This window comes from Empidonax traillii, unplaced genomic scaffold (assembly GCF_003031625.1).
Source record: "Empidonax traillii isolate 1590-97213 ecotype Southwest subspecies unplaced genomic scaffold, ASM303162v1 scaffold32:size1966603, whole genome shotgun sequence".
In the NCBI taxonomy this organism is placed as follows: domain Eukaryota; kingdom Metazoa; phylum Chordata; class Aves; order Passeriformes; family Tyrannidae; genus Empidonax; species Empidonax traillii.
Window position 1 is genome coordinate 601,008 of NW_020955225.1, and position 12,592 is coordinate 613,599.

General features: G+C 42.1%; 1 protein-coding gene across 4 annotated transcripts in view; it reads left to right on the forward strand.

Annotated features, from left to right (window-relative positions):
* DACH2 (dachshund family transcription factor 2) overlaps positions 1-12,592 on the forward strand; it is a 244,306-nt gene that overhangs the window by 227,721 nt on the left and 3,993 nt on the right. For 2 of the 4 annotated variants that reach the window (XM_027911464.1, XM_027911466.1), the window contains exons 8-11: positions 660-805; positions 1,333-1,480; positions 4,113-4,256; positions 7,265-7,330. In XM_027911464.1, coding sequence (XP_027767265.1) covers positions 660-805; positions 1,333-1,480; positions 4,113-4,256; positions 7,265-7,330 — 504 coding nt within the window. Of the gene's footprint in view, positions 1-659; positions 806-1,332; positions 1,481-4,112; positions 4,257-7,264; positions 7,336-12,592 lie in introns of all 4 variants that reach the window. The other 2 variants (XM_027911465.1, XM_027911467.1) reach the window with 2 other exon arrangements.

Here is a 12,592-nt window from a genome sequence, read left to right on the forward strand (position 1 = left end):
TACACTCTGTAAGAGATGCACCAGTTCTGTGCAGGGAGGGCAGGAGCCACTCCCATGGCACCACCACCCAGCTCTCTCTGTGCCTGCCTTGGAAAGAACTCAGCAAAGCATTTTTGGCTGCTGCCAGCGCCTGGGAAGGCTGACACCAGCCAGGTACCTGTTCAGGAACCTGCACTGACACCACAGACCGGGAGGGGGTGGATGACCCAGTGGAGATTATTTACTGCTGGGCAGGGGAAGGGTAAAGGTAAAGGAGTAAAGAGATGTGATACGTTCCTTGATTAGAATTTTGCCAAGGTTGTAGCAACAAAAAAAGCACATCACAGAATGGCAAACGTGATAGAATGAAGAAAGGTCCTTCAGGTTTAATGAACTGCGTAATACAGTTATAATTCTGTAGTATAATTCTGTAGAATTTGAGATGTAATAGTCTGTACTCTATTACAGCTGTGTTACAGTCTCACTATATTGATTATTGTTCTGTATTATTTCGCAAACTTACCTTGGCAACAATCCCAGCTGCCCAAAGACTGAAACAGTGTTCGATTTCCTAATGCACTTGTATTTACTTCCAGGTAAAGAGAATGCCAGTTTCTAGAAATTACATTCACCTACATTTCCAATGCTTTCTGATGTCGCTTTTAAACCTGTCTTTACAGAAGAGGTCCAAATTGCCATTCCAATAATGAAACCAACCTTAGATAAAGTCCAACTGGCTGGACAGGCCTTGCCTCCTGGATTTCCGGCGCCATTTCTTTTTGCTGATGGTCTTTCATCAGTAGAAACACTATTAACCAACATTCAGGTAAATGATTCTCTACAGGGCCGGGCTGTGGCATGACAGATAACATGTGTTTCTTTTTCGCTCTTAGAAAAAAGTTTTAGAAACTATTTTGTATCTGCAATTCTCATTTCTTTTATTTCACATAATGCTTAGATTTTCACTCCCTGGCATCGTTGATTGTGAAAGGGTTTCATACATTGTCCATTTGACTTAATAATTGGCAATAATAGTCATATTAAAATTCACCAGTCTCATTATTCCTGCAGAGTATTCCCCCTGCAGCCGAACAAGGTCAGCACTGACATGGCTCTGTGTGTGTAACAAACCACATCAGCAGGATGAATTAGACAAACTTACACCAAATGATTCCATGCCACAAAATTCCTCATACTTTAGCTACTTCAGATGCCCAGTTGTGCTCCAGGTCTATAGGTTCCTGCTTTTAATTTTTCTGTTTTCCTAGAGGGTGTAAAAGAAACAAACGGAGGAATTTTGTCACTGCTGCAACAAAACGGTGTTTTCAGACCTTGCATTTGTGTGTTTTTTAGGGCCTGCTCAAAGTGGCTGTGGACAACGCGAGAGTCCAGGAAAAGCAGATACAGCAGGAAAAGAAAGAGTTAAAGATGGAGCTTTGTAGGGAGCGAGAACTACGAGAGAGCTTGGAAAGGCAACTCACAGCTGAGCTGCAAAGCAGAGGTGAGTGAATGAAAAATGGAGTTTAGTTATCTATTAAATGTGTAACTCTTTGGCATTTCCAGCCGGAGCTGCCGAGGACTCGGAGTTAACTGACACGCTCCAGCACTGCAGCAGTGGGCTAGCACTGGTAATGAAAGATTTAAATTTAATGAAGCCAGAATGAAGCACACTTTTCTGTGAGCAGACAGAACAGTGACTGAGGGATTATTTCCTGGAGGGCAAGTGGCTGCAGAGAGTTTTGGTGGGTTGTGAGGAGGAAATCTGGAGCAGTTCCATGGCTTTCAGGTGTATTAGTATCACTCTGCCCAGGCATTCCCAGTCCGATTTCTTCATTTGACATCTCTGATTTCTTTTGGTTTCTGCTGTCATCCTCCAAGCACTGAGAATCAGTCTTCCTGTAGGAAGATATGGCTGTAATTTTGGGTTTTAGGTGATTTTTTTCATCGCTTTACTTCCTTAGCCCTCATTTCTGCAGTTTCAGTGCTAGTCAGTTAGTTTGTCTTGTAGGGAACTTCAGTGCAATAAAGTAGTCAGAACTATGAGAAATTGTCCCCCAGGTAAAAGAGCTGAAGCAAATAACCCTAGATAATTTTTTTTTTGCCATCAGGAGAGTAAGGTACAATAGCACACCCCAAATGGGGCCTTCTGAGATGAAACCATGACTGTTTGGAAGCTTTTGATAATAATAGGCAATTAAATTGGTAAATCTGAATTTCTCGCTGTGCTGTTGAAAAGAAGGCAGTATTCTTTTTAAAATTCAGATCTGCATCTGAAGGAAAGGAAAAGCACTTCATGTGCCAAAAGCTACTTCTAGATTATATCCATGAAATCAGAAAGATAAAACTAGATAAGACCAAAAATGTAGGTGCCAAGTCCTATCTTCCTGTGCATTTTGAATGGAAATGAGGTGTGTGGAGCTGTGTGCAGCCCAGGTCTCACCTAGAGACACCAAAGGCCACTTCTCAGTCGAGTAGTGATGGGTCAGAAGATGATACTACTGAAGTTGTTCAATTGCAGTGGGTGTCCAGAAATGTTGATCACCCCAGTTTTAGTGTGGATGGAACTGTGTCTTTCTGTAAACCAAAACTTAGGACAGCACACTTGCACCTCCTGAGTCACATTTAAGTCACCAAAAACCTTAAGGCATTCACAGGCTTTGTTGGCTTCTGACTTGAAAGAGAATTTCACCAGTAATCAATATCATCAGAATTGTTTGTCTCTCAGGTCATCACCACGTGCACATCTTTATTGTTACAGAATGTATGTCAGAGACAGGCTTTTTCACATGGGCTGGCCAGTTTTCCAAAGTTAGGTTCTATAAATCACATTTAGCCATTCATAATTTGTTAAGTCCCTCAGAGATTTCCCATGTAATGGTATCCTTTCATTTTTCCTAGAGCGTTCACAAATCTGGAAAGCTCTGTAAAAGTCAGTAAGAATCCAGGGATCTTTGACCCCTTCCAGGCCTTGCTAAAAATGTTCTCCTGCTAGTTCGGAGAACGTATGTGGACATCAGCCTTCTGGTCCAGCTCATCTTCCTTATGCCAGCTGATCACAGACTCCCAGAACATGGGCTGCTCTCAGGAGGAGAGCATTCCCTGAACGCAGGATAGACTCAGCAGAAGTGTGGTGATGGGCCTGTAGACATCCTACAGGTGAAGGGAGGTGCAGGTTGTACAATGAAGACACACAAGAGAGTGTGTTTGCACCGCTGGTGCAAGAAAAAACAAGTGTAAGAAACCAGTAAAGACAGGTTAATAAGGATGGTAAGGACAGTCCCTTAGCTACAGGAGCACAGGGAAGAGGGGATGTTGGCAGTAATGGTAACCTGGGACTGGGGAAAAAAACCAAAAAAAGGTTAAATATGGGATTAAGATTTAGGGTTTGAAAAGGAAAAGGCTTAAAAGGTGCATTTTATTGCTTGAGTTTATCTAGGTGAGGGAATACAATCACAGCCAACGTCAGCAGTTCCCAGTGAAGATACTGATCGTCTGGCTACAATTAATACTGTACAATTCTCTAGGTAATAGTTTTAGCTTTATAGTTGGGTTTAAGACTGAGGTTAGTCAGGAGTACTGTTTTCTGCCAAATCTCCCATGGCACTACCAGGGGCCTGAGGATGATCGTTGTCAAGGCAATGGTTCTGCTTTCCATGGGTAAAAGAGACAAGATAAGATGACATCCCCCTTCTCTGTGCATCTCATCTTTCATATTTACCCACCTAACTCAGTTTCTCAGTGACCTTATGCCTAGTTTCTGTCTTGGGCAGAGGTTCTTGATATTTCAGCAATTCTGCTTCAGAATTAACCCAATTGCTGCTCTGTTTTTACCCCTAAAATTACCACCTTATTCCCTGGGATTTCACTCTCTGCACCCTCAGTATTCTCAGATTCAGATTATCTTCCACTGCACACAGAAAGTTCACCTACAGAAATAAATTCCATTTCCTTTTAATGTTAGAAGTTATATGTGAAACTGAATCTCTGGCACATTCAGGAGATTCTTCCATCCCTGAGGAGTGTCAGTGTCTCGAGCTAGAACTGGGCCTTTGAATCTTGAACATAAACAAATTTTTTACTGTCTCCATCAGTTGTGCCTTAACAGTCTTTCTTACAATATATTTACATTTCAGCAACAATTCAGAAACGCTTGAAGAAAGAAAAGAAGGCAAAGAGAAAATTGCAAGAAGCTTTGGAATTTGAATCTAAGAGGAGAGAACAAGTGGAGCAGGCGCTTAAACAGGCCACATCAGGTGACAGTCTCAGGATGTTAAATGGTAATGTCTTAGTTGGCCTTTCACAGTGAGCTTAAAATGATGTTTAACTGAGTGGAAAAAAAAATAAAATGATGCACAGAGCAAATTCCAGAATGAAACCTCACAATTCTTTTCTGAAATAATAAAAAATCTATTTCAGGCCATGTGCTCTGGGTCATGAATTAAAAAAATTAATAAGTCTGCAAGTTGAGAAACAGACAGAACAGTTTACACAGAGATGACAAGAAATGCTGAATATATTACAGAGAAATCTGTTACAGTGCCAGCTAAGACAATGTGAAATTTGGTTCCTATAAGGTTCTCTGAACTCTTCTCTCCCAGCAGATTCATTTTTAGAACTGCTGAGCTTCATTTTAAAAGCCATTTGGCTGAAGTTTACTCAGCCTCAGGACCTATTAAGTTTGTTAAATATGTATCAGCTTTCAGAGCTGACTGGGTTTTGAATACTTCCCAAATATTCTTTTGAGACAAAAGCAAATCAGTTCATCTCCTACACAGTGATTATGTTCTGAATACTGGGAGCATTTGCCTCTCCTGCTTAAGATGGTTCTGACCAAAGTTTAGAGCTTTGGTTTGAATCTTTAAGACTGAACCTAGTTGAGTTTTAATTAATTTCAGGTTCTGTAGCTAAGGTTTAGTCTGTGCATCCCTGCCCTGAAGTCTCTGCAGAGGCTCAGGAATCAGAGATGTTCAGGCTCTGCTGTGTTTGTGTGTCCTGTGGTCTGTGTGTTAATTTGTGCTGCCTGCTTTGGGCACTGCTAGAGCCTGCAAACAAAAACTGCCTGGGCTGCTGAGTGAAAATGCTGAGCGTGGCTTGTGTGGAGCTCTCAGCTGTGAGGGCTGCCCAGACTGCTCTTCAGAGTCAGGCAAGGCTGTCTGTGTGAACTGGCACCTCACACCGTGCTGGACTGCGAGCTGTGATTTATCTGGAGCACCCAAGAGACATAAACTCAATGAGTAGGAGAGCAGGATTTTTCAGAGGCATCCTCATCTGCTGGGTTTTCCAGCCCAGCCTGTCACTGTGAGCAGAGCCTGGCTGGTGTTCCTGGAGCCCCGACAGTGCCCGGGGGTGATCCAGGTGTGGATTTACAGCCTCAGTCACACCGTAATGGGGGACAGGGACCCAGGGCAGAGTGGGTGGACAGAGCCAGCAGAAACCTTTTCCTCCTCTGGATCAGACAAATGCCTTCATTGGATCCCACAGTCAGAGCCAGCACCTCGAGATGAATGTCAGAGAACACCCAAAATCCTGCTGTGCTGTAAGGTCGTTCACCCAGGTTGTGCCACTGCAGGGAAGCACCTGCTGCTCACACACTAGTCAGGAGCACCCAGCAGTTCTGGAGCCACAAATCCAGGGATGCCAACGTGCCATCAGTGTGATTAACACACCTTTACATCTGCTGGTGTGGGCCTGGCTGTAACAGTTTGATTTGCAGGCACACTCAGGTAGTCATATATGTGTTAGTGCCTGCAAGAGGCAGATATTTACATGCTAATCTGATTGCACATGCAAATCAAGTAGCTCATTAGCATCTTAATCCACAATTTAATTGCAGGTACAATTTTATGACAACAAAATGTGAAGGGCTATTCTGAGTATTTTTAATTTAACTCTGACGGTCTGTCTCATTTAACAGATGCTGTTATTAGTTACAGATGACTTTGTCATTTTTTGTATATACAACACGAACTCTGAAGGGTTTGAAAAGAAAGAACCTTTTCAGACTGATAGATCAGTGCCCTGGACTTGCCTTCAAAACAGGAATCTGAGTAAGGGAAACCCTATGGAATAGCAGTCACTTGCAATTTTATAAGAAAAAATTGTATATATGTGAAAATACTACTTTTTAATCATGTATTTTTATAGAGTTATATGTGCATCCATGACCTGTATTTTATTTACTCATATATTACTAAAATATTACCCTCCTGTGTAAGGACTTTGCAGGGTTGTCCTGCTTGACACAGAGTTGAGGTGCTGTGGGGTGACCAGCAAAATGTCACCTGTGGTAGATACTGACACTCCAACTAAAGGCATCTGCAAAAGCAACAGTGCAGTTATTCTCTATCTGAGAAAGTCCAGGACAGGCTTTTGCACAGAAAACCTCCCAAACTGTACACACAGTTCCCTTTCAGGTGTGGGTTTTTGCTTGCTGTGATTTCTGAGTGCTGTATGATAAGGGAAGCAGATGTTTCTCCAGGATTTGAGGTGCCATGGATTCAAATCACATACCCTTCATGCTAATCCTTGTTGGCACAAGGTGGATAATGGCATCTGTTATCGTAACACCCTGGGGTGTTGGAGCCCCCGCCCCCACCCCAAGGACTGTGCAGACAGAAGTATTATCAATATGAAATTAAATAGTTCCAAAGTGAGTATCGTTAGGAGACTCCTTCTCAACTTGGAAGAAAGGGCACAGTCCTCTTTGGAAAGCTCTTGTCAGAAATCAGGAAATATTTCACATGGCATGGCAGATGTGATTTTGGTTTGGGGGGTAACACGTGCTCACACAGCCTGGGCTGAGGTTTTAAATGCAGTTTGCACAGCCCTTATCTGTAACATGCACTCACACAAATTGATACACACACATACACAAAACTGCTACCTGGCATGGCCTGTATTCTTAAATTCTTCAGTTTGAAGGTATTTAGCTGTATAGGAGAGTCAATGTATTTTAATATTACACAGTTTAATTTTGACTTTTTATTTTTCATATGTCAGATGCCCTTGTTCTCCAAGAGGCTTTTACAGACATATTAATACCACGTGTTGGTTATTATCTGATCGTCAGACAAATGTGAAGCACGTTAAAAATAATTCACTGTGAGACCAGTAATGTTTGCACATTTTGGAAACAATTTACTACTGAAAATTCTATGAGGACCAAATGTTTTATGCAAGACCGTGTAACTTGGAGATGACCCTAGTTTGCTATAAATATTTTTCTAAAGATGCATGAGAGAGGGGCAAAGGGGAATGCATTAATCTTCAGTCTCACGTCTTTCAGATGCTGGAATCCCAGATATGGAAATAGAACACAACGGGACCCAACATGACAGTGCAGCAATGCAAGGTGCAGTATGTACCACAGCCCCTCACCTACCTGGTTGTTGTGAGCCATGGTAAAAATCAAATGTGTTGCAGAGTAGTTTTTTTATCTCTTTTTCTGCTTTAAGATAAATGTGAATTATACAATTTGTTTGTTTTCCTGTTTGATATAGAAGACTGTGTAAGATCAGTACTTGATAAGACCAGAAATCAACTTTAAGTACAGGTGTGAGAACCTCATATTTATCTGTCAGATATTTGCTCTTAGTTCAACAGGGGGGTTACATTTGATGTATCTTTTTAAAATACTTTACCTTTCATCCTTACCTACCTATCAAGATCACAGGTGATTTCAAAAAATATATGAACTATAGGTGAAGAAGGAAAGCCATTGTAAGTTATCTAACGCTCCTTTTTCCTCACTGTTCAGCACATCCATGCACTGTCTTGAGTGCTTCCCAAAGAGTAAATGCGTTTGGGTGTAAGGAATTGTGTCATCATCCTTTGGGGGAGCTGAGCTATAGAGTCCTAAGGGATATTCCCAGTACCATTGGAAGCCTCTTTGAGCCACACAGTCACCTGTGATAAAATGTGGTCTGAGCAATTACTGAAACTCTGTACCTTTGGAGACAGTCCAGTCTGTGGAGTTGCTTTTCTGTAAAACCAGCCTTTTTGTCCCTTCAACCCTGTGCCGTATTCGTTCCAGACCATTCAGTTCTGTGCTGGCTGCTGCCTCTTTCAATATATCTGCTTCTTCTAGGAGCAATTTCACCCTTTCCACGGCATCATGTAATGGTAATGTGCAAAAATACTGTGTGTTGAGGTAACTAAACACAGTCCCTTCTGTGCAGACAGAAGAAGGGCTGCAGTGCAGTTACAGACACAAACCTCACTTGAGCATTTCTCAACTGGTGAAGGCTTGACTTCACGTACCTCTGGTGTGCATCTGTCGTCCATCTGTCATCCGTACAGGAAAGCTTTCAAATATTTTTACTGTTGTCTCTTTTTTGTGATTTTAGGTTCATATGCTCTGCATTACAGAGAAGGAGAATCACAGCTTTACTGTAATGCCTATATATACATATAACATATGTGTGTGTATATATATATATGTACACAGATGATTAGAGTAGTGCTCTAAATATTGCAATTGGAAAATTGCTGCTGCCAGAAATAGTCTAAATGTTGGATAAGCAGTTGGGACACATGTGTTTAAATTTGACAGGCAGAATGTTCCTGTTTCTGCTCTGTTCATGATACCTGCTGAAATGAGTGCTCAATGCTCTTCCAAAACAATTCTGAGAGTCAAAGGTAGGTCTGGGCAGACTCTAGTAAAGAAAAGAAAGGTAATTCAGTTTTCAATTGAAGAAAAAAAGTTACTCAAATGTGGCTCAAATGTGTCTTCACATCAAAAATTACTACAAATACTGTGAGGAAAGTGATGCATAGCCAATTCCAGCAACCATTTACTTAAAGGAATTAAGAGAACTCTCTTATATTACCTTTCATAGTTTATTAATACCCAGGAAAATGTTGAGATTTTACCATTTTTATTTCAGGTTGTTCTGGGGGATTTTTTTTTTCCTTTTCTTTTAATCTGATCCCAACAACATCATTCTTTACTTGTAACAGTCTTTGGCTCCTGAAGTGTTTGTTCAGGCTAAAAGCCTGGCCAGAGGGAGAGCTGTGTAACCACAGTGTTCAGTGTCTCTGGGCTCAGTGCATGACCTGTGCAGTGGGAGCTGCAGCCCTGTCCCATGTCCCTCCATAGCAAAGCCTCCCTTCCCTTCGGTCCTCACTGTAGGGACTGACAGCTCCACTAGCTCTGACCTCTCTGCTCATATGGAAGTGTGGGAGCAGCTGATCCTGTTGGTCACTAAACATTTCGGCTGATAAAAAGAGCTCTCGGTAGAGCTTGTTTAGATTTCAAAGTGTTTCTGTCCTGCAGCAACGTCTCTTTCATATTTTTTTTTTATGCTGATACTGTAAGAACTTTCCATTCTCTTTCCCTTTGATTCCCATTTGTGTTCCTGACAGCTACTATTGCACTGCCAGCTTCAACAATTGGAGCACGCTCCCTCGTTGCCCCGTCATTTGCCACCTTTGTTTTTCGGGCCCTGGGAGGAGGAAGGGTCAAAACACGTGTCCCTAATACAAAGCTGTTTCCAAGCTTCCAAAATCTCTCTCTATTGCACAGAAAAAGGCTTTAGCATCAATGCAGACCTTTCTTTTATTGTTGTCAATAGCTCTGCTGGACAGAAATCTATCATTCACACGGTGCCTTTCCTTTGAAATTCAATTAGTTCCACTGCCAGTATCTCCTTAAGACGGTTTAAAGGAAAATTACAGAACTACTGCACAGACACCTTTCACAGTGATTAAGTCATATCATATTTTATGCTCATTTCTTAAAATGATTTTATTAACACAAGCTGTTCAAGTACTGCATTTCTGATCTGCATTATAAATCTTTTCCATTTAGTTGACTCATTTTCTCTCTGCTTTGTATATCAATTGAACGGAAATTTCGTGCAGACGAGACTTAAAACTTTACTTTACAGTCTAATACCTCCATCTTCCATATACTGAATCTTCTAGTTCAGAGCTTGATCTGGGAGGATTTTAGCTGACAGAAGAGAACAGCAGTAGCTGCAGTGGTCATGAAACTCCTGCAGAGCAGGAGCAGGTGATGAGCACACAGACACCCTCCTGCTCCCCTTGCATCACTCACTCATGGGCCAGCACGGTAGTACATCAAGCATTTTAGCAACCAGTCTCCCTTTCACATAAAATAAACATACTGGGTGTCATTAAGTGCACCTTCAGATCAATGATTTTTGCAAATGACATTCAAGTACCATTCGAGTAGTGCATTTTTGCTGATAAAAGCAAATTAAATTAGCACAACTACAAGTGTGCTGATAAAAACTAAAACCGAACAGCAGCACCATTAGCTAACAAAGTAATATTTTCTCTTTACTGCTTTCTGCCATTTAGTTATTATCCTATTGGAAATCTAATTATAATCCTTTTACTCCCTAGTCAAACTTCACAGTTTTTGCAAGCTTAGCACTGACAAGTGATTTCATTACATTTGATTGCCCGCGCCCAGATTGACTTAACTTCACTCCGAGACCTAAAAGCCCTCTCAGTTTCTCAGATTCCCTGTTTGCACATTACAGCAACAGCTCCTTTAATTAATTAGCATGAACAGCAGTAACATGAACTGCTGAACAGAAAATAACATCATTTTATGATCGCAGGGAGACTTCTCCCTTTGCATGTTTATACCTTAGTTAACTTTTGTATTACGATATTTCATTGTTAGGGGATATTGGAACAATCAGCAGCGCAATGTTAGCTTAAAATCTTAAAAATTAGATGTTACCGTAATACTTGATGATAACAATTTACAAAAAAATACAATCCTTCGAATTTCAAGAAGGAGGCAGCAGCACAGGCGGACAGGTGAGGTGAAAACATGGTTCACTGTACCTGCAACTGGAGATGGCCCAGGGCAGATGCTGCTGCTGGTTTTTTTGTGAAATAATCTGGCAGAGATTTGGCACCTCTCAGTTACTAAAAAGTGAGTAACTTTATTTTTGGATGTTTGGAACTTATTTGGGGTTTTATAATGAAAAAAACTGTGCCATATTTTTTCAGTATTCTTATCTAACCAGTCAATTTCTAAACCCAACCTTCTTCATTTGAGTCTTAGGTCTTTTCTTCTTCCTCTTGCCCAAGCTGGGCTCTCTCCCTAGTGCCTGTCCTGCTCTGGATGCTCTGTGTTATTAATCCCTTAGTACTTACCTTGTGCAGCATTTTTAGAAAAACTCTTTTTCAAGTTCATATGCAGCTACCAGACTGTGATACCCATGCACACAGCAGCCAGTGTGGCTGAGAGCTGCTCTTCTGCTCCCCAAAAACAGTGCCCTGTTCAGTGAGGAGCCATGGGGTGCCTGCCCTGGCTGAGTCATTTCAGTCTCAGTGCTATTTCTATTTTTGGCATGCAGTGTTTTTCTGGGTGTCTCTCTCTCACATGAGGGAGGGTGTGAGATTTTGTGACTTACATGAAACAGAAGGTGGGTAAAGGTTTCCCCAGGAGACCATTGAGCCTGAAGGTCTGGACCTGTCTGTCCTTACAAAGGGCTAAAACATGTATTCAGTAATTCAGTGTCTGCAGACTTGAATATTTCCTAAGTGGGAACCACTGAGTTACCTCCCTGTGTACTCAGACTGACTGTGGCAATCCAGCATCTGCATGGTCTGTGCTCAGTGATCCTGTCCTTGGCTGTTGTTATTTACTGGAAATCCTGGTTTTAGTACAAGTGTTTTTAGCTCTATTAACATTTATGTGAAAGTATTTGGCAGAGTAGTCCTAAGCCCAGAATAAGTGAGGAAGAAAGCCTAAACCAGCAGGTCTGTGAGTGACCTGCACTGCAGGGTCAGGCAAGCGTGGTCCTGCCTGTAGGGAGGAGATGTCCAGGCAGCACTGGACATCAGAGAGTGCACATCTGCAGGGGTGGAAAGAGACCATAGGAAAGTGAGAGGGATTAAAAGAAAGCAAACCAACCTTGGTTAGTAGTGCTGCAGAAGCACCATTTGTCATCTGGGTTCTTCCATGGGTCTGGAGTAAGCTGTGTCCTGCTCGAGGTGTTATACTTTTTGATGCTCAGTTTGGACAATACTTGCAGATAAAAGGAAGGGAGAAGTTCTACTGGACAGCTAATAAGCAGGCAAAGAAGTCAGTTTTCCTCTCGTCATTCAGCTGAGTGACCAGCCCGAATCCATGAGAGCTGGCTGCGAGCCAGGTCTTCTTTTTTGTCATGGTAGTGAAAAGATCCTTTGCTGTATTCTGTAATTGCTGTGATCCTTACCCACTAGCAGAGGCCTGGATGCAGCCTCCTTCCAGGCAGGCAGCACTCCTGTCTGCTAAGAGGGTTTTCTGAGGGCTGTCATCTACAGTAGAACCAAACTGTTCTCTGATTTTTTCTTTTTCTTTCTGCAAAATGAGAGACTGGTTCAAACTAATTAGCCTCAGCTTTGCAAGTTAATTTATTGTTATTTCCCATGTGTTGCTGCATCCAGGGCTGGGCTTGGCTCTGATTTAACTGAGGCGCTATTTACACAGCCTGGGAAGGGTGAAGAGCTCAGCTGCTGTCCTGTAGGATACTTGTGGTGTCCTGTAAGGCTCTTGGACCCAGCCCCTCCAGCAGGAGTTGTGCAAGGGCTCTGGAAGTGCAGAGTCTGGCACAGGGCTGCCTTCTCCCCTCCTCTGGCTACACAA